This window comes from Aythya marila (genome assembly GCF_965140915.1).
Source record: "Aythya marila genome assembly, chromosome: 3".
Lineage (NCBI taxonomy): Eukaryota > Metazoa > Chordata > Aves > Anseriformes > Anatidae > Aythya > Aythya marila.
The window spans coordinates 4,114,954-4,137,232 of NC_139044.1; the positions used below are offsets into that span (position 1 = coordinate 4,114,954).

A 22,279-nucleotide genomic window follows, 5' to 3' on the forward strand; every position below is an offset into this window, starting at 1 on the left:
AGGGCTGTATATATTCAGAATAAAAGTAAGAATAGAAATAAATGGATACCTACAGACAAATTGAACCATAACATTTACATTTTTCCCTTATCTGATCTGAGAGTTTTGCAACTGCTGGGTTAGTAACCCCTCCCTCTCATTCATGAACTCATATTTGACAGAGCAAAAGGAATGTTGCTCCCTTGTTTCTTAGCATCACTTAATGGACTTGATTGAGTAAATCACTTATAATGGGATTTGTGACAAACCACCACAGCTGATCTGAGCAAGATTTTAGGCATTCAGTAGGTTCTAAGGCATGCAGAAGGATTTTTTTTTATTATTATTATTATTTTTATTAGTGACTAGTGTGAGCTAGGCCTGGAATTTTAAATCAGTCAATTGTTTTCTTTTACTCCTCTGAATCAGATTTTATTTTGAGTCAGTTAATATTTATACCTTATTTCAGTTCAGATTTTTGTTCCTGTATCTTGTAGTAAAGCAAACACAGCAGCAGCAAGAATAATTGAACATGACTTTAAAATTGCAGTGATTGAAGTGGAGGGCTGTGGTGTGATGCAACTCACCTGCCTTTAATCATTTACGTGTGATCTATCCACTGGAGGCTGCCTTTACAGACAATGAGGAGAACTATACCCTGTAACTATTTCACTTCACTTACTTCAAATGGAGTCCAGGAGACTATCCCATATGCACATGCTTGTATTTGCTCAGATACATCAATCTTAATAAATTAGGCAACAGATGCATTTCCAATCTGATTGACAATGGAATACTATAAAACAATTGACCTGTGAGGATTATTCAGCAAAGACTTCAACAGTTTGACCCACTTAGCCTTTTGATTAAGTTGCAGCCTGATTGCAAACGATTGGTGAAGAAAATACAACCCAAATCGGTGGTTTCTAATGCACCTTTTCTTTGGGTAGCCAGAGGGTGAAAAACATTACCTTACCTCAGGTTCCTGTTAGGGCAGCACAGATGCATCTGTATTGTTTTGTGTTATATGCTGTCTCTTGTGATGTATACCTTTTTTCTTTTTGGGAGTAGAAGGTGAATTTAAGTGGGCAGCACTTTCTGAAGCTTGTTAGATGTTTCTTTAAGCTGCTCCTTAAAATCTGTTGATTCTGCAGTTTGCAGCTCTTCATGAGGTAGCAAAACCTGCAAGACAAAAGGCATGGGTATTTTCACTGATTGAAAGCTGCCTTGTGGCTGTATCCAATTTGTTTGAAAAAGCTGTTCATAAGCTTCAACCCTGAGATTTGTAATCCTTATTTAATAAAATGATGTCATAAAGACCACTTCTTAATGCCTTCATGGCTGGAGATGAGGTTTTGAAACAGAGGTCCATTTACATTAAAAAAAAAAAAAAAAAAAAAAAGTGTGCTGTGGTAGACCAAGAAAAATAGGCTTTATATAATATTTGAGTTTTACAGTGTTATTTCCTTTATTTTACTTTAAGTGATAGATTACTGCTAAAAGAATAAGTCATATATTCATAAAAATGTAGTTGTATGAGGTTAGCTGGTTTGCAGTGCAGCCCAGTTTGGAAATCACCCTGTGGAGGTAGCTGGCACAGAGCCTTGAGCTGCCTGACCCCATCTAGGATTGTTTGGTGATGTTTGACCATGGGGCTGCCCACACCTCAGGAGTGATTTCACTGTACAGTTATTGAAGGTGAAGGAGGGAAGTGCAAATAATATTTGCTATGAACTCCCCTCCCTTTGGCCTCTGTGCAGTTTTTTTGGACACCACTTGTCTGTTGTACCTGCACATCTTCTTTTTCTCCTTTAGGGACTCCTGGATGGGGACTGCCACTTGGGGTGTTTCTCTCACATTCAGCAAGACCAGATTTTTATTTTTAGTTTTATTACTTTTCCAGTAGAGTGAAGCTTTATGTGCAGGACCAGGTGATGGATGTTGAGACCCACTCCTTTAGGTCATGAGATAGGATGCAAAGATGTCAGAGAAAACACTAGTGGAGGTTTCCCCTCAAATCTTTAAATGCCCACCAAAAAAAGCCCGTAGAAGCACTGAATCTAAGCATCACGTTGGCTCTGATCTTTGGGTGAGAGTGTTCATAACATTAGCTTTGTAGTCTTAGTTTACCACCACTCTTCTGAAGGTTTGGAGCTGGATAGGAGCTCTGTTCAAAGATTAGTTGGAACAAACTCATCTCTCAGTTTATCGGTTGGAGAAAATGTGATTAGCTACCTAATCTGTTATTGGCTGAGATGTATTACCGCACCCTTTTTCTTAAGTTCATAAACATTTGTACTGTGTACCTACATATGTTTATTCAGCTTGCACTATTTTACAAGCAAATACTTCACAAACTGATGTTTTTTTCTGTTTGCACGAAACGGTAAATGAATAGCAGAATGATGATTTAACATTTTGCATAATACAATATCAAATGACAATCTAAAAATGCAGGCGGGGAGGAAATAAAATTCGTTCATGCATTGCATGCAAGAAACTGAAATGTTCCCCTGTGAAACCAACCATCCTTACAGCTCAATATTAATTCATATGAGAGGGACAATGCACTTTAGCTGGTGCTTTTGGCTTACATCTGTGGAAAGTTCTTCTGTGGAAAATAAGAAGCCCTCAATCTTGAGGCCAGTAGCTACCTTTTTATAATCAACAAGAGCTATAAAAACAGCAACACTTGCTAGGCAGGAGATCTTGGACAAAACAGGGATCACATCTGTGTAATAAGGTTGCCTGCTGGACTGTGTCCTTTCTCTCTTCTGTTATTATGCCCTGAAACACCCTGTAGGGATGAAAACAGGCACTTGCTCAGAAAAGTCCTAGGAGACACCTTTATTAAAAGTGCTTCATGTTAGCGAACATCTTGAAGGGGGGAGAAAGTAGTCAAAGTGCTATGATAAAAACTTGGAAAAGTAGCAAGTGCTCGAGGGGGCACATGTGGCAGTGGCAAGGAGGACCAAAGAGCACTGTTGACAATGATAGTCCTAAAATGCCAATCTGCAGCAATGTGGCAGCATTCCAAAAGCTGGAAATATGATTTTTTTTTTTTTTTTTTTTTTTTTTTTGGGGGGGTGATCATTTAAGACTGTGTGTATGCAAGTATGCCCTTAAATGTGGGCTAAAATTTCTCGACGAGTGTTAGCCAGACTCTAGGGGCTTACAGACAGACCCCCCATAGGATGAAGAATTAGTAATGTGGGATTAGGCTTATTCTGATTATAATGTCTTTTATTTCCAGTATTAGAACAGGAATCATCCCAAGCATGCACACAGCAGTTGCCAGAAATTGGCCAATGAACACAGAGAATAAGCCAGAGAGCTCTCACAGCAGCCCACTGCTGTTAGTAACTGCTAACTATTAACATAGCATGCACTGAAAGACTAAAAGCACATTCACGCTGAAGAAAGGCAGTGTGGAAGCACATGCACTGACACTCTCTTATGAGCCAAGTGCTCCTGTTTAGAGGAGCCTCTGTGTTTGGGGCAGTCTTGAACATGACCTTGTGTTCCTCCAGCCTGCCAGGCCATGGGGACAGGAATGATGCTGAGCTCCTGGGCGACCTCTTCCATCGAAGAAGTTGCTGAAGCAGCTCCTGACAGCCTTCTCTGGCTGCAGCTTTATGTGTACAAGGACCGGGAGGTTACCAAATCCCTAGTGAAGCGTGCGGAGAGAGCAGGTTACAAAGGGATCTTCGTGACGGTGGACACGCCGTTTCTTGGCAGGCGCATCGATGATGTGCGAAACAAGTTCCAGCTTCCTCCCCACCTCAGGTAGGTGCCTGCCGGTGGGACGTGGGATGAGCATATGAGTTGGTACGCTGTAGAGACCCTGACTAATACTTGCTGAAGTGCTGGCAAAGTGGTAGCAGCCAAAGATTGGCTGGAAGGGTAAAGAATGAATGGGATGTGCAGGACTTGGGTTTGCAGCAAAACAGAGCTAAAAATCTTGCCAGAATCTTGTACTTACAAGGTCCTGATACTGCCCACAGTATCAGGACATATTTTAAGAGTACTGTGTTTGCTCTTACTCAGAACCTGGAAATGAAAACAAAATTGAAATTAAAAAGAAGATAAAAAATGTATTTTGAAGCATTGACTTGAGTTCTGAGTGAAAGTTAGTTTTGAATACTACTAATGTATCTGAAGTGCTCTTCCAATGTCTCCTACAACTGTTATGTTATGTATGTACATGTATGTACCATATGTAACATGAACATACCAAGAAATAACAAATCACATCCTCAGGTTCTTCATTTTCATAATACTCATTTCAAAGGTAAGCTATGGGACTGCACAATAAATCTGATTGTTCGCCTTGGAGGTATAAAGCTCCAGAACATGGGCTGTCAGATCCCCTCCCTATATTCCAGTCCTTGAAGCTAACATGTGAGATAGTGAAGACTGACAGAACAGCCTTAACTTTGCCTCTGATTTCTATATTAAAGTACAATCTTATGAGATAAGTACCAGAAGACGCAAAAATCCCTGACAATCCTGACACTAAAACGTAGTACGCTGGCATGCATATGCCCCACGTATTAATCCTGCTATAGATCCGTGATTGACAAAGCTTTGTTGATACACACTGACATTTTACCCAAGGAGAAGGTATTTTTAAGAGCTTTTTTTAGGGGTAGTATCATTTTAAGGCCTGGGGTTAAAGATAAACAGTTTTTGATTGAGGGTCAAATAACCCAAGAAATATTTGAGACAAGCAATAGAGCATTTCTGAAACACTTTGACCCCACCTGACCCACCAGTAACAAGGTTTTGTTTGATTGAACCATATGAAATAATATGAAGTTGAAGTAATTTTTAAAGGTTAAAATTCGTTCAGATTTCAGAATGACTCTCAGTGTTTTGTTGCAGAGTTGGTGGTGAAATTCTCTAGTGTGGGGCTCTGCTTAGTTATGTGATAACTTTTTCTTGGCTTCAGATTTTCAACAAAGTTTCAAAGCAACAACAAGGTGCCATTGTGCTCAGAAATGTATGTAAGGCAACATTCATTCAAGTGTTGATCTGTATTCCACAGTCCAAGAAAAACAACAGTTATTTATATAATCTTATCCATGGTTCTGTTTTTCTCTGGGTACCCCACCCTTCACAAACCAACAGCTGAAAAGCTGAATCTTGCTGAGAGCCTGCTCCTTTCTCATTTTCTTCTTTGCTTGGAGCTGAACAGAAAACCCATGTGAAATGTTGCTTGTTACAGGCATGAAATCAGCAGTGAAACTAGCCAGTTTCCGTGCAAAAATAGTGTGTGTTCCCAAAATGTGGAATATGAGTATAAAATAGCACAACGTGGAATGACACGCAATTTCCAGAGAACAGAGCAATCAGCCTGGTGTGGAACAGAGGTGTCCTTGGTGGTAACTGGTGTCACTGATGGTGGTTTGGTGTTTGTGAGCACTCAGGCACTCAATTTCTCTATGCACCCTCATTTCCTCCTCTCCTGCTTTGTCTAGTAAGACTGAACTCTGATGCCAGGGGCTGATACTTACCATTTGATTCCTAGGACTGATTAGATTGCTTTGGTGCTAAAGAGCAAATAATAGCTAAAGTTTTCATGCGAGCTTTGTTCCCGTACGTTTTACAAGCAAATATACAAAAAAAAAAAAAAAAAAAAAAGATGAATTGTACACAAGAAGAACTGTCTGGATGTTGGTCTTGTCAGCCAGATGAAAATTCTGGTTTCTTTGCAAGGCTTCATGCAGTTCCATCTAATTAATGGAATTTAGGAAAATTTCCTTTCCTTTTTCTCCTCTACCATCTACATGTTGCCCTGTTTCCTTCAGTGCTTGAATCCCCTGGATTGGGGTGGGGGAGAAGTGGCAGGAAAATACTTGCTATGTGAAAACTAAGGGCACTTCTGCTACAGATACGGGTAAGGAGAGGTGCACTTCTTGATGGCTGTGGGTCTTGGATTATGTTATGAAAGATCGATGTTCCCTTGGGATGTGTAGCCTTTGCTGCTTAAGAATCTGAATGGCCCACAGTCTGATGCATTTATCCTCACAGTGCCCCTGGAGATGCTGGGAATCTCCATATGGTGGGAAACTGAGGCCAAAGGAGTGGCTAAGGGTTGTGCCCTATGTTGCACGTGAGGTCTATGGCAAGATAGATGGTTGGGCCGGTACTAATATTTTTATGACTCCAGTGAATATTTCTCAGACTATTTTTCTGTGCTTTTTGTCATTTTAGATTAAAAAATTTTACAAGCAACAACTTGGCGTTCTCCTCAGGAAAAGACTTTGGAGAAAACAGTGGACTGGCTGTCTATGTAGCCGAGGCGATTGATTCAAGTGTTAAATGGGAGGACATCAAGTGGCTTCGAGGGCTGACCTCACTGCCCATCGTCATGAAAGGAATCCTCAGGGGTGTGTAGTTCCACTGCTTCCTATGAAGCAGGCAAGGCGCTCTTTCTTGCATAAGGTCAAAGACGGGGGTTTTGCATTTTGCTGGTTGAAGGTACAGGTCAAGGTTTGTGGTTTATCAGGCCTGAATAATAAGAATTAATAATAATTCTATTTAAGTTCATAGGTTGGTATAACATCAGTTGTATCAGAAATCACATAGTCAGGAAGATCAAACATTGTACTTGTAAACCCTCACTCTAACCTGAGTTGTGTGCTACTTAAAGGAAAGCTGGATATCTGTTCTGCCAAAAGAGCACCGAGGATGGTAAAATAGCTTCATTTACTATGGATTATTACTGCAATCTTATTGATAACTATGGCATTGAGAAAATCATTTAGCAGAAGAATTGTAGGGAGTCCTCCAGGACAGAGAAAAGAGAATAAAAAGACTGGCCATCAAAATGGCTGTTAAGCCAAAATGACAAAATATTCTGCTCCAGGATTTCAAGTGACATTTCTAGTTTTTTTTTTTTGCTTAAAGACAAAACTGTTATTCTGTGTTGAGATGAGCATTTGGAAGGATGAAGCCCTAAGTGGTTTCCCAGTATCTTGCAATTTTTATTTATTTATTTATTTATTTTGAACTGATGCCATAATTTCCCTCATGATGTTGCACTCCCAGTTTTGGAAAGGATTATTATTTTATTATTATTATTTTTATTTATTTATTTTTTATTTTTTTCAGCTGATGATGCTAAAGAAGCTGTAAAGCTTGGGGTAAATGGTATCCTGGTGTCAAATCATGGAGCACGACAGCTTGATGGAGTCCCTGCAACTGTAAGTACTGGTACCAGTATGCAACAAGTCCTCTCTGTCTTCGGCTTCTTGTTTTCTTCTGCTGAATACATGGTAGCTGGAGGAAAAAAACTGTAAATATATCTGTCTAATGCCTTAACCTATGAGCCTGTCTCCCTCTCTTTCCTTCTCTTTAGTATGTCACAGCATACTTTGAGTTAGAATCAGCCTCTCCTTTGTCAGATCAATTGAAAAATCCCTGGAGGGTTTACGTGTGACTTTCTTCAAGCTACCTGGGTACCCTTTCCTGGCTGCAGTAGCCAGCATGGGAATCCAGAGGAGCGATTTCAGATAGCATATTACTGCCAGTTACACTGTTAGAAATTAGGATTTTTTTTTTCCTACTCTTGTCTTTTATGTCTTCCTCATTCCTTTAGAAACCCTTTGTTGCAGTTTGTAGATCACCAAAGATTGCACTAAAGATGCTATCCCCTTTTAATATTCTCTGGAGACTTCTGAAAAGTTAAGTTAACAGGACAGCTAAAGACAGAAGAAAACTCCCCTTTTCTCCTTTTAAACCTTTTCACCTTTCAAAAAGGTACAGGGTGGTTAAATTACATGTTTTTTCCTTCTTCCTTTTCCTTGCTATGCTACCCTGTACATCTTCCAAAGGTAAAAAGGGATTTGAGAAGTTCTCAATTGACAAAAATGAAAGAAGTAAAGGAACATGAAAAGGGTTGTGTTCAGGCTGAAGGAAAACCCCCAAAATTCCAATCATCACTCATCATGCTTCATTTGGTGTGAGAAAGCTGCACAAGTAAAGAGAGAATGAATGGGAGGAGAATCAAAGCCCAGATGTGACTGTTTCAGGATTTCTGATGTGCCCTTGATGAAAAACCTCCAGTTTTCCATGAGGATTTTCTGGAGGGAGAAGATAAGCCCTTTTCCATTGCAGAATGTTTTGTATGTGAAGTTTTAGCAGTTCAGCCCTGCAGGCCCACTAGTGACCCCCCCTTCTTGCCCTGAAACATTTCTACTTTTCTCCTTGGGGGCAGCTGAGGATTTCCCCAGTTGATTTCATTCACCAGCTGATCCTTCAGAGGTCTTCACATGGACCCATTGATTACCTGCCTTTTCAGAGGGTGGGTGCCTAATGCTTAATAAATTTATCTTCTTTAACTTCTGTCCTCTTGTCACCTTTTAAGAATGTATGCCTCAGTTTTACCGAGCGTATTGGAAAAATCTTGGGCAAGTCTGTGAGGTAACCCAACAGGAAGAATGTATGAGGATATTGAAAAAAAAAAAAATGAAAAATGAGAACTCAAGAAACAGAATTATTATTTTTTGCCAAGTAGAACAAATTAAAATTGTGAACCACTTGTTTTGAGTTATTCCTTTGCAACACTGTTCACTGTGCAGATGAGAAAGCACTATCAAAGCTGGCATGTTCACTGGAATTCATCTTACAAAGGACTATTTCACAATACAGTTTTCATAATGTAAATATCTGTATTGGAATACGCAAAGTGTTTCTGGTTTTGAAACAATTTCATGGTTTTCTAGAATGTGAGCTGAACCCGAGCTGGTTAATATTTCTAGTGTCTAGTTACACATTGAGGAAATCTATGTTTTAATTATTGTTTGCATCATACTTTAGTTATTATAGCACTTTAATGTTGGTACAGTTTGTCAGGATGTAGAAAGTGGTCTCTGTATATGGAAATAGATCCAAAATATGTTTGGCAAGAGAGCAAAACCAAAGGGAGGGGAAAAAATCACAGCAAGTGCCAAACTTCAAGAAAATTTTAATCCAAATCTAAAAACAAACTGTACTTTCAAGTTTTTTCCCTCATCTCCTGGTCATTTTTTATCCATTAGAAAGGAAATGAATTGCATCCGTATTTGAAAGACATGAATTTGTATGCCTTTTGTCTTACTACCACACACTGTTTCCAGTCTCCTTAGTACTTGGCTTCCAGTTCTGTGTCTTTCCTGATATTCATGAAAAGGAACTGTTCAGGCATTATGGGAACAGTTGCTATGTAATGCTTGAGCCTTGAATTCAGGAGGTTCATCTCTTCCTGGGACTTCTTGCATGGTGTTGACGTGTTAGTAAATTCCCTGGTTACTTGTCTGTACCTTGGGAACACTAAGCATCCTTTCCCCCTTACCTTTACCACTGGTGTAGGGAGTAAGGGGAAATTGGTAAAAGCAATATACATGTGCAGTAGAAGAAAACATTTTCCACCTTGCTCAAAATTCAGAGAATGCTAGATTTTCCTTATATTAAGAAGCTCCTTCTACAACTATTCCTATAATCAAGATGCATTTTCAAATGGAAAAACACATTCTTTGTTTTTTCTGTCAACTCTAAGAACAAGTTCCTCATGACACATCTCTTACTCAGTGTCTTTATGTACTATGCCCACTTTTGTGTTCCTTGGTGCTAGCTGGCCCTCATTAAAATTAATAATGACTTCAAGGAAGAAAGTGAAGATGGTTATTTAAAAAGCCAGTGATTCAATTTTATCCCCAGACTACTGAACACTGAAGGTTTGGGGAGGGCAATATCAAGGAGCAGACCTCATCTGTGCCTGGTATTTCTTAAATTCTTCACAAGTATTTCAAACTGGCTTGTGTTGGATACGTGTGATAGGATTAGATGGACATTTTATGTGATCCTGCTGATTCTCATTTTATTTATGTGACTGTCCAAGTAAATTTGACCTTTTTGTGTATCCGCTAACATTCTAAGTCAATTCTGTTTTTGAACGCAAGGCTGTATTACTAGTGCATACAATTAAGCAAGCAATTACTCATTTAGCTTTTTTAAGCTTGAATTCAAAAAATAAATTGTGCTGCAGAAGTGGACGAGCTGTATTCCTGGTTTCACTCTTCTAGATTGATGTCTTGCCTGAAATCGTTGAGGCCGTGGAGGGGAAGGTAGAGGTGTTCCTAGACGGTGGTGTAAGAAAAGGCACCGATGTTCTCAAAGCATTAGCCCTGGGTGCCAAAGCTGTATTCATCGGAAGGCCTCTCGTCTGGGGCTTGGTTTATCAAGTAAGTCACAAAAATCTCAAACTTTTGTTTTTAGATACCTAGACTAGCTATTCAGGCTTAGTGTATGTGCACGTGTGTATGTGTGCCTGTAGGGGTGTGTGTGAGAGAGGGTTTCTGAATGCATGTGGTTATCCAGATCTTTATAATAATCTAAAACTTTCTATCAAATCCTTAAGAGTCAGGGTTGTCCATGAAATGTTCTTTATATGTTATCTGTATCTACACACGAGCTACATGTACATATAATAGTGCACGTTGTTTCCTAATTGCCTAGGGTGAAGAAGGAGCAAAAGAAGTTCTCCAGATGCTGAAGGAAGAGTTTCGCCTGGCAATGGCCCTGACAGGTGAGACTTGTTTCCTCTCAGTAACAACCACCTCTGTCTCTCGTTTCCTCAGAGCTTTCACTTGCCCTGTGCAAGGTGCTATAGTAACCTACAGAAGGGAGATAGAAATGTTTGCAGTATAAACAGATTAAGCTGCAGAGAGATGAGAAAAGAGACTGCTGTTAACCCTGTACTATACATTGGGAACTGAGTAGATTAAAGTAAAAACAAGTATAAATGTTTTTGACAAGGAAAGTGATAAATCCATAGAAAAGTAGTGGCAAAAAAAGTCACTAGGGGGTGGTTTTTTTTTGATGATGCAGATAGAAATGCGATAGGGGAAAAAAAAAAAAAAAAAAAAAAGCTTAGAATGGGATAGAAAAGTGAGGCTTTTGACCAATATGTAACTTGTCCTCTAGGATGCCGCAGTGTAGAAGAAATTAGCAGGACGCTGATACGAAGACATGACGTATTGCTTTCCAAGATTTAGGTCTGAAGGTGACCACCTTGCCTGTTGTACAGAAAGTATGCCACCAAATAAAAAGCAACTGTTTGCTCTTCGGGCCTCAAGCTGCAGTCCTGACTGAGAAGGGGTCATTTGTAAGACATCACTTGCCGAAGAAAGTACACGAAGCAAATTTTACAGGTGTTTCTGTATTCTGCTAGGCTCTTATGGAAAGCTGCTCTGCTGGTAGTTGTGACTAGAAATCAGTCTTTATACAAGATCGGCACAGAAGCTACAAGGTGTTTCTGCAACAAATGTTAATACTAACTTACAAACCTCCAATAATTTTTTGTTAAAATGAAACTATAAGCAGAAATGTTCTGATGGCAAACAGCTGCTAGAATATAGACATTTAAAATGTAAAAGATACTTCTTGCTCACTGTTTAGAGAGCCTACGCTGTAGATCAAAGAGTAAATTTTGCTTTATGAACAATGTCTTTTCCCTAGCAACTACGTGCTATTCCTTTTTAAGCATGTGGGTTTGTAGGTTGTAGAAGCTCAGAGGACTAGTTGTAAAGAGCTGAACAGCAAAACAAAACTGGGGAAGTTCTTTTCTCTGACACAAAGCCCATTGCAATCAGACATCCACTATGCTTGTGCGTCAGATGTGCATCAGATTCCAGGTGTGTGCAAATCCTTGCAGTCCTAACACCTTTTCCAAACTATGCTGACAACACCCAGCTTGAGCCATAATTCATGATTTCTACCTGGACTCATTTACTGACAGCTTTTTAGATTATTAATTGGTTAAGCCTGTGGTGTCCTGCATTGCTATTGCATAGAATTGATAGGTAGAGGCTGGCTATAGACCCCAACAGACATATTGGGAAAAAAAAAAAAAAAGAGTTCGTTCTCACTTTCCATGGACAGAGAAACTCGGTTGCCAGCAGGTCACTATTCCTGTGTTATGACTGTAAATATAACTGAGTTTGATCCATCCCTTTCCATCCTCTCTCTGTTCTTCATAAAGATGGGAGAGTTTGTAGGATTTGCAGTCATGTGTAGAAGAAACTTGGATAATTGAGGTATTAACCCAAGATCTTAGTGGGAAGATCCTAGTGGCTCCATTAAGTTTCCATGAACACCCTTTATAGAAAGCTGAGCATTATTCACTTTATGAGGAGGATCAGATAAATACAGGACGTGCTTCTCTTCTTGGAACAGTCCAAATACCTACTGAATACAGGAGAAAGAACATAGGAATATCTTCATATGGCAACCTGTCCCAGAGAGAGCAGACAAAGGAGGTAAGACTCTACGAAACTCATCTTCAGTGAAAGTAAGAGTGGCTCTTCATCTGTCACACTCTTGTTGCAGGTATGGCAATATTACTGGAAGCAGGGAGATAGGCCAAAGCAGAATGGTTTTGAAAATCTTGTTCTGGAAATAAAGTGTTCATATTTAAGGATGATTATAAAAAAAAAAAAAAAAAAAAAAAAAAAAGTGCCTTGATTTCATTGTTCCAGAGTCACCGACATCACCGTCTCCACCATTTGTTTCCCATCAGTGTCAGAAGAACTCATGCATTCTGATTCTCCCTTTTTGCTCTGTTTGAAATATCCCATACTGAGCTTTAGAGGCAGCATTGTAATAAAATGATGGAATATTACAATGTGAACTTAAGCTGGGACTGGAACTCAAATCGGGGAGAAAACCCAAAAGGCCACATGCTTGCCCTTCAGTTGTAAAATTTGTACTCTTATTTACTGCAGAATGTAGTGTGTTGTGTGAGGGTTGCGTAGCAACAAAATAAAGTTTATCTGTGTAGAGAAATATGAATGTTTCTCAGAGCATAGAGAAGCATAATTTCTACTGTTTACTGCACTTATCATATCTGTTGCAATGTGGACTGTGTCAGATGTCAATTACAGACTAACTTCAGAAAGACTGTTTATTTTAGATAATATAAATGTTACTTAAAAGAGAGGGGCATAATATCTTCTGTTTACATGTTTAAGATCCATTTCTAAAGTTCAGAAGATGCAGTTTCCTGTCTTTGCCCCAACCACATTCAAGAAAAGTTCTGGAACTCTGTGGTCCAGGGTAAATTCTGATGGTGAGGAAACTGGATTTGTTACTTGTGCGTAATTAACTATTTCTAGTTCCTTTGGGATAACAGGCTTATTTTTTTTTCCTGCTTGTTATCTGAGAATTATCTGTCTGCCTTCCAGTTCAACCCTAGTAAGAATATACATACATTAAAAATCAAAATTAGAGCCAAATACTGAAAGGCTGTGAGACACAGCTAACAGATATGAAAGTGATTTGCCTGGTAGAAAAGATTTCAAGAGAATTTTCCTAGATTTGGAGACATTCAAATACAACTGCTTCTGGAAATGATTAACACAAGGCAGTTAATCTTTTTGGTTTTGACTTCAGGATAGAAAGCAGAAAGACCAATGATAGCCTCCTCAGACAATTTAAATGCTGAAAAATGTCCAGTCAAAGCAAAACTCTACTTTACAGTTCCTCCACCTGGAGCTGAGAAGAAATCATATCACACCTATCAGAGTAGTGGAAGATATTTCTGGAGTTTGTGAGGGTGTTTCTGAAGAAAATACAAGCAAATAACTAAAGAAAATAATAGATACTTGTGGAATATGTTAAGGAGAAAAATAGAGTATTTTCCTCTGAAGTAACAAGTGAACTCAATGAGCTGTTGGGAACAAGTCACAGTCCTCCAACCAAGGCACAGAAGTAGGGCAGAAACAGAAAGTGCTTTGCATTTCTGATGCTTTAGTATCCTGATGGTTTTAATTGTAAAATTATTTTCTGAATTTACCTTTGCTCTAAGTTAAGCCACAGATACCAAAGGAAAATGTCTGCATATAAAAAAAAATACGTAGCATTGTGTATTATGTATCCAGTGAGAGAGGGTCATTGAATAATATTTACCTACCCAGAAAGCCAGCAGTCAACTGATGTGCTGGGTGCCTTAAAAAAAAACCAACAAAAACAAACACACCACCACCAACAAAAAACAGTCCATCTGGGAGGCTGGTAACTGAACTTTCTGGAGAACAAGTCCTACGAGGAGTGGCTGAGGGAGCTGGGCTTGTTCAGCCTGGAGAAGAGGAGGCTCAGGGGCGACCTTATCGCTCTCTACAGGTACCTCAAGGGAGGCTGTAGCGAGGTGGGGGTTGGCCTGTTCTCCCACGTGCCTGGTGACAGGACGAGGGGGAATGGGCTTAAGTTGAGCCAGGGGAGGTTCAGGTTGGATATTAGGAAGAACTTCTTTACTGAAAGGGTTGTGAGGCATTGGAACAGGCTGCCCAGGGAAGTGGTGGAGTAACCATCCCTGGAGGTCTTTAAAAGACATTTAGATGTAGAGCTTAGGGATATGGTTTAGTGGGGACTGCTAGCGTTAGGTCAGAGGTTGGACTCGATGATCTTGAGGTCTCTTCCAACCTAGAAATTCTGTGATTCTGTGATTCTGTGAACTGAATGGGGTTCCCTAACCACCTTTGAAGTAGACCTGTAATATTCCCTGAAATAGAAGATTACAGCTCTTATTGAGAGAAGATTTATTCAATGTTTTGTGGAGAGGAAAGATCCAAAATCAACACCTGAGAGTGTGAGAGATGAGGAAGATCCTAGACTTCTGAGGAGAAAAAGGGTGTCTCCCAAGACCAGAAGATGTGAGGCAGGGTTTTACATTACTGATTTTTTTTAATCCAGCCCTTGTGTAGATTTCACTGGTGATGTCAGCTTGGAAGACTGTTTCTGGAAGTCTTCCCACAAAGTTATCTCCTTGGCGTCCATGAGCTCGTAGAGGATTAAACCCACCAGAGAGAATACAGAAGAGCACAGTGCTCTAGAGAGGATATGTAGAAACAACTGGGGAGATGCCGAGAGGCTTCAGCTCTTGTCTGGAATCTCAACAGGTCAGCCCATTTTCTAGCAATTACTACCAAAGACAGTCTGTGTCAAAGCAACAAGGTCAGTGAAAGAGCCTGTGATGTTGTCTGGACATCTCGCAGAGCACATCAAAGTTTGACATGCAAGGAGCAGAACCCTCCTAGGAAAAAACAACATGCTTCTGTGAAAGATCTGTGAAAGAGCAGCAACACGCAGGTGGTCTGTGCCTGGAGGACAGGTTTGGCTGTTTTGGGAACATACTTGCCAGGAGAGATGGACAGTTACATACAGCAGAGGAGAGTGCTGAAGTGTGGAAGTGCAGGGCTGTAGGCAAGGCAGTCTGTTAGGCAGAAGGTGGCAGGAGTCAGCTGAGGCTTGTGAGACCATCAGACCTTTCAGATATGAAGTGAAGGAGGAAGTTAGTGTAGCTTTGGGATAGATCTTACACCCTCACTCAGCCCGTCAGTTCTTTGAAGCAGAGGCCTGCTGTTTTTTGAATGTTTGGAGCCTGCGCACAGGGTGGGGAATCCAGTAAGTAAATAATAGGAGCCATAATTCAGTTCACTGAAGCTGAAGAGCTGTGAAAGACATCATCTGTTTTCTTGTGACCTCCACCTCTTGCTGTAACTCTGGGACACATTATTGTATTTTGCTTTTTACTGGTGGCCAAGTCAAACAAATAGCTCTGGAACTGGTAAGAACTCCACCTCCATCCCCAATTTTTCAGGTTAGGCAAGAAACTTGCCTGTCTTACAGAGAATTTCTGAACATAAATAAACAGACACTTAGAGTAACTTGGTTTGATAAATGGGCAGTGTAGGTCAGGGCCTGTTGGATATGCAGGCAACTCAAAGATGAAGCAGAGCTGGGGAAGTAAGCAGGAATGGCTCTGCTTTTCTTGGCCCCTCAGATGGTTTTCAGGCTGAAATCAAATACTGAGAGCACGAGGAAAGCTGCCTTCTGAAGTCATGATTTTGCACTGAACCTCACTGTAAGGATATCTCTTATAAAGCTACTTTTGATGTGGAAATTTGGCTCCCAACCACACTGAAGGCCATTATAAATAACCACTTCATCACAGGACACACAGAAGTTGGCTTCCTTGAACAATCCTAGAAAGCAAGCCTAATGTTATTGAGCCATAACCTCAGCTAGTGTAAATCAGAGAAGCTCCATTGACTTCATTAGCTCACACTGATTTACACCATCTGTGACTGTGGCCCACAATACAGCAAGATATGTCAGCTTTTAAATTCTATCGCTGAGTGTTGAGCAAAACTGTTTTTAAAACAAGATTGCCAATCCCAAATTTAGATACTAATGAGACACAGCACTGTAATTGTTCCACGATGTCTATATGCTCCATTTTGTTTTCATTTTGCCTTGCTTCTGTTTTTCTTATCTCCTGCCAAACAGAGGGAGAGTACCACATATGTTACATTCATAACAAAGATGTTTTGCTTCTTTGAGAACATGTCCTCCAGATGCAAAATGCCTTTGTGCTGGAGTTCAGCTTCTTTCTTTGCATAGGTATGTTGGTTGTGTGTCAATATAAGAATGCCCTTGAGGACCAGCCCCATGTTTCTCCAGGCCCTAGAGTTCTCAAAGGGGCACCTAGAGGCTGTCCCCGCTGGACTTCAAAGGTCTGATTTCCCCTCAGGGATTTCCAGCTCCCAAGTCATTGTTTCAAATGGACAGGAATGCCCTGAGACCATCAATCCATCTCTGTAACAATTCTGCTGGGTGCTCATGGAGTTAACTCTGTTGAGTAACCAATTGCACTTGCGGCACCTTGATGGTATGCAATGCTGGTAGATACATACAGATGGCTTGTTCAGGCAGGGAAAACATTCATATAACTAGATCGACAATGATTAATATTTGTTATTATTTTGTGACAACAGCAGCTGCAAGTTCTAGTCAAGGTCAAGACAGTATTGCTCACTGCAAAGATGCTTTGCTGCCAGCAGCAGTCTCTACCCAGTAGAAACTGAAGTATAAATTGACAGGCACGGGAAATCTTTAAGAACAGCCACTAAGACATCAAAGGAAAGTGCAAGAATCCTACAATAAGCCCATGTGGCAGAAAATTAGTTTTTATACACATTCAGGATGTGGATTGTACACTCTTCTAATTGGTATGGCTAGTTCAGTGTGTTATTTTTATCGGACCCAGAAATCGAGCATAGATGTGAGATAAGCAATCTTCATACCAACTGAGATCTGAATCACAGAATCATCTAGGTTGGAAGAGACTTCCATGATCACCAAGTCCAACCTCTGACCTAACACTTGCAAGTCCTCCACTAAACTAAATCACTGCGTTCTACACCTAAATGTCTTTTGAAGACTTCCAGGGATGGTGACTCCACCACTTCCCTGGGCAGCCCATCCCAATGCCTCACAACCCTCTCAGTAAAGAGTTCTTCCTAAGATCCAACCTAAAACTCCCCTGGCACAACTTTAGCCCATTCCCCCTCGTCCTGTCACCAGGCACGTGGGAGAACAGACCAACCCCCACCTCGCTACAGCCTCCCTTGAGGTACCCATAGAGAGCGATAAGGTCGCCCCTGAGCCTCCTCTTCTCCAGGCTGAACAAGCCCAGCTCCCTCAGCCGCTCCTCGTAGGACTTGTTCTCCAGGCCCCTCACCAGCTTCGTCGCCCTTCTCTGCACCCGCTCAAGCACCTCCATGTCCTTCTTGTAGCGAGGGGCCCAAAACTGAACACAGTACTCGAGGTGCGGCCTCACCAGAGCCGAGTACAGGGGGACGATCACCTCCCTAGCCCTGCTGGTCACACTGTTCCTGATACAAGCCAGGATGCCGTTGGCCTTCTTGGCCACCTGAGCACACTGCTGGCTCATATTCAGCCGACTATCCACCATCACTCCCAGGTCCTTCTCTGCCTGGCAGCTCTCCAACCACTCATCTCCCAGCCTGTAGCTCTGCTTGGGGTTATTGCGCCCCAGGTGCAGGACCCGGCACTTGGCCTTGTTGAACTTCATGCAGTTGGCCTCAGCCCATCATGCTGATTAGAGAAGGGAATTTGACCAGCAGGACTATCTATCGTACCCAACCTTTCTTCTGAGTCTGTAGTGTAAGCGGAGTCTCTATTGTAAATTTAATACAAGGCGTCATTGACTCCAGATGTACACGTCTGCAGTCACCGGGTAGCTAAGAGTAGCAAAAAATACTGAATTTAGGGTAAGTCATCTCCCTTTGACAAGCATAAGTAACCAGTCAGGAAAATGGAAAAACTTTTTTTTTTTTTTTTAAATAGAAAAGTGCCCTTCATATATTCTTTAAAAAAGTTACAATCAGAAAAATTTATATTAGGAAAAGAGAACTTGGTCACAGTCTTATGAAAACACAACAAAATATATCTGCAAATAAAGAATAAGAGCTGGCAACAACCCACTGCATTTCCTTCCTGCCTACTGGCAAGTATATTCCACAGCTTCTAATCCATGGCTGTAGGTTCAGGGTGCCAGCAGCGCTTGCTGCAGCTCTGCTTTGTTGCAGCATTGCATCTTGCTGCATCCTGCCTACTGCCGCCATTTCCAGCCTTTGCTGCAAAGTCCTGAGGTTTGATCTCACAAGAAAGTTGGAATAAGAGACATGTCTGGGACCTTTGGGCAGAGCCTTTGCCATTTGCAAATACTTCCAAACAAGGTGTGGACACGTGGGTGGTGGTGAAGGGCATTTGGCCAGAAGGTAAGAATTCCTTTCATTTTTCAAGAACCCCTTAGCATACCCAGTACTGAAGTTGAAGTCTTGTTATAGTGGTTTCCTAAATGGGACAAGGGAATCTGAAAAGATGGCAATTTGGCATGAGCTACAGGTTGCGTGCAGTGCTTCAGCAGCACTTTGTGTCAGTAGAGAGAGCATGGAGCACATTGTCATGGCAGAGGATCCTAGTTCCCAGGCTTCATGCTGCCTAAAGAATTTAAAAACAAGGCTGGCAAAGACCTTAAAGTACTGTTGTCTACGTTGTTATCCACTCAGTGGTGTTGTTCTGTGGCCAGGGAGGTTAGGGATTGCTGCTCCAGAAGTTCTGCTGTAAGGGTCATGCATTTGGGTAAATAAAGAAGCCCCCTACCATTACAACATTTGTTCCACTTCATCTGTTTAGATGCTGATGTTATCTTTGTCTAAAATGTTTAGGACCAAATCTTGAACTAGGATAGCTCTGTTGCAATCTGTGGAGTTGTACTGATCTCTGTCAGCTGAAAATCTGAACCTACAGGCTCCTCTCTCTATCCTCCCAAGAGACATCAAAGTTTTCACCCATTTAATTGAAAGTTTTGTGTGCACCCTATCAGGCCCATGGTATTTGAATTTGTGATTTTTGCAGTTATGCAAGGTTTTCAAATGTCACTTTTTATTGGGAATTTTGAGACAAGAGCTGGAGGAAAGCAGCAGGTTCTGTGCTGAGACCATGATGATTGTTAGCTTGGCAAGACTTGTACAGTTACCTTCTGAACGCTGCCAATGCTTGCCAACCAAAGTTGTCCTATTACACAGCCGATATTGAATATCAGAGCTTGCTCTTGTGTGAATGGAAGAGCAAACAGCCCTGGTGCATGACATACATACTGAAACGAATGAACAAGTGCTTCATGACTTCTTCGCTCTTTATGCTGTCTATCCATAAACTGTACCTTACCTGGATTTGCCACCTCCCAACCTCCTCATTTTATGTTCACTGTTAACCTGGAAATCTGCTACAGCTGTGCAGCAGGCCTAAAAGGGATCTCTGACAGTCCTAGCCACAGCTTATTTTCTGGCTACACAGTGGTGCCAGAGAAACTCTTAAGACCTCACGGTGCATCATTAACAGTGTCTTCTCAGGTTAGTCTATGGATAGTCACTCACAAATAGTTATGCGAAGGTTCATAACTGCTGCGTAACAGACTGCAAAACCACACATGACCTAAATAATTTACTGGCATGCTAATGAACAGTAAACCCAGACAGTTTAACCATCTGCAAGCTCTGCTTTTTATCAGTTTCAAGTGTGTTGGATTTGGGTGTTGTCATCCTCCGACATAAATATATGCTTTTGATCTATCACAGAAAGGCCTTTTTACCATAAAGATAAGTACTCCTTTTGATTCTCAATCCTTTTTCCATTATTGCTCTGATATGGATGGGAGTTATATTGTCAGTTATTACAGAAGACATAGAGAGCATTCAAAGAACAAGGAACTGTAGGGTACATCCAGCCCACAAACCTATTTATTAAGTTGTGTTGCTGCTTACTGGTATGATTGAAAATCGTTGGCCCTACATGATGAACAAAGATTTTGGCTGCAATTTCAAGTGCGTGTTGCTGCTGTGGTCTATAGAGCTACAATCATAGCACAGTCATGGAAAAAGTCTCCATTCTGACTGAATCTTCCTTGTGACGCACTAGATAATTTACCTTGGAGGATTTTTCTTCTCTCTGCCAGAAGCTTTTTAGTTATGAATAAAGGAAAAGTAATATGTATTCAGATACATAGCTGCATGGCTCTCCATGTATTAAGGTATCTCAAGCTTTGTTGTTTTGGATGGTTAGAAAATTGCAGACTGACATTTTCTAAAGAATTTGTAAGTTTTTTAATAGCATAATGTTTTTTATAATTTTAAATATATATATATTTTTTTCCACAGGAGACAGCCATACTAAATAGTATTCTTTTCTTCACAGCTTTTTCAGTCCCACCTTTGTGCTGTCTTGAGAAAATGGCTACTTAAATGCCTCTACTCAGTTGGTGAACATTTCCTTCCCCTCTGTATCACTGACTGTAGGAAGGTGGTGCTCTGATGTATTTTTCTATTATTATTATTTTCCTTGTTCTCATTTCCAATGCTGGCAATAGTTAGATTGTCCTACCATGCAGCAGCATAGTAAATGCCAGCAACAACTTATCTCAATTTTGTTGTCAATTACTGCTCGCTTATGCAGTTCCAGACACTTGCATTGCCCCAACAAGAAGCTTTTAAGCAGAATGGCAGCATGTAAACAGCTGATGAAATGGGGTCATCAGCCTAGGAAGAACTTTGAATTTTTGGATATATAGTGATTTTCTGCAAGAAAGCAACCACCATGTAACTTTATGGGGCATTTGGTGTCAAAAGCAGCAGTTCCCGATGTATTTGTGTCAGTGCAAATAAAAGTGTACATTGATGATTATTGAGAGGGTTGAGAGAGGATTGGATCTTGGTTTGGAAGTAACAGGGAGATAGTTTTGAGGCTCTTTCATCTCAAAGTAAAGCCATACAGGATCCAGTGGCTGGAAGCTGGAGGTATGAAAAACAAAGTATTGGATTTATTTTAGCAGCAAGGGTTATTAGTGTTGGAATGTTCCCAAGGGATGTGGTAAATTGTCCATCCTTTGTAGTATTTAAATGAAAAATAAATGTGTTTCTAGAAGATATGCTCTATTTTGGCCACAAATTGTTGGAGAATTGTTGAGTGAAACACTGAGTTTTTCATGGTGGAAATCAAATTAGATGATTACAACACCTCTAAAACCTACCAAGACTATCACTTTCCTTTTAATTTTTTTGGTGGTGGTGGTGGTGTTGCTTTTTTTTCCCCTCTTATTTATGGCGGAATTGGTGTGAGACAGGGAAGATGATAGATAAATTTGCATGACTTCAGCTACAAAGGAGTGTACCTGATCATGAATGGTGCTGAGCCTCTTTATCAGAAAAACACTATGACCATTGGGATTTAGGATTTTTAAGCCTCCAAGATCCAGTGATGCTTTGGATAAGCTCCTCCTCTGGGTCCATCAATACTGCCTTTTTGGCTGGATTAGTGCCTTGTTTAATGAGACTCAAACAGGATCTGCACTGTTTTCTTGCTTTTCTGCTCTTGACTTTGCTGGTGTGGGTACGTCAGATACTTTGCTGTCTCACTGACCCGTAGTAGGTTTGAGAGCATAATTCTAGGCTTTGTATGAAGGGAACATTTGTAAAGCAGCAGTCTCATGCTAATCTGCAGAGGAAAAGCACATATGACAGGCGGTGGGGATTCCATTTCTTGGGATCCAGAGTTTAAGACAGGCTTAAAGGAGTCTTATTAAAAGTGTTTTCCAGTGCATGTGGCTCCTTCTGACAGCACCCAGGTGGTTCAGAAACCAGTATTAAGAATAAAAGCTGTTTCTCTTTTCTGTACAACAAATGGTTCAAGTGTCTGGTATTTGATTCAGAAAGGAAACCTGCAGCAGTCATGTCCCCTGAAATAAACCAACCAACATTTTGAGCTGCCAACACTTCTGTCTATTACGTCAAGGCATCACAAAGTTTAAAGCATAGCAAAGTAATATATATATATATGTTTTTCTGTAATCCCAGGGTAAATATTAGGTAGACAGTATTTCTGCTTTGTGCATTAA

General features: G+C 40.7%; 1 protein-coding gene across 1 annotated transcript in view; it reads left to right on the forward strand.

The window, feature by feature from the left end:
* The window catches only part of HAO1 (hydroxyacid oxidase 1), a gene marked incomplete at its 5' end in the record, with an annotated part of 29,342 nt that extends 16,456 nt beyond the window's left edge, over nt 1–12,886 (forward strand). The window contains 6 exons of the mRNA XM_082755747.1: nt 3,510–3,765; nt 6,196–6,371; nt 7,096–7,187; nt 10,047–10,205; nt 10,480–10,549; nt 10,948–12,886. Coding sequence (XP_082611873.1) covers nt 3,510–3,765; nt 6,196–6,371; nt 7,096–7,187; nt 10,047–10,205; nt 10,480–10,549; nt 10,948–11,018 — 824 coding nt within the window. The 3' untranslated portion in view covers nt 11,019–12,886. The remainder of the gene's footprint in view (nt 1–3,509; nt 3,766–6,195; nt 6,372–7,095; nt 7,188–10,046; nt 10,206–10,479; nt 10,550–10,947) is intronic.
* Nucleotides 12,887–22,279: the final 9,393 nt, after the last annotated feature.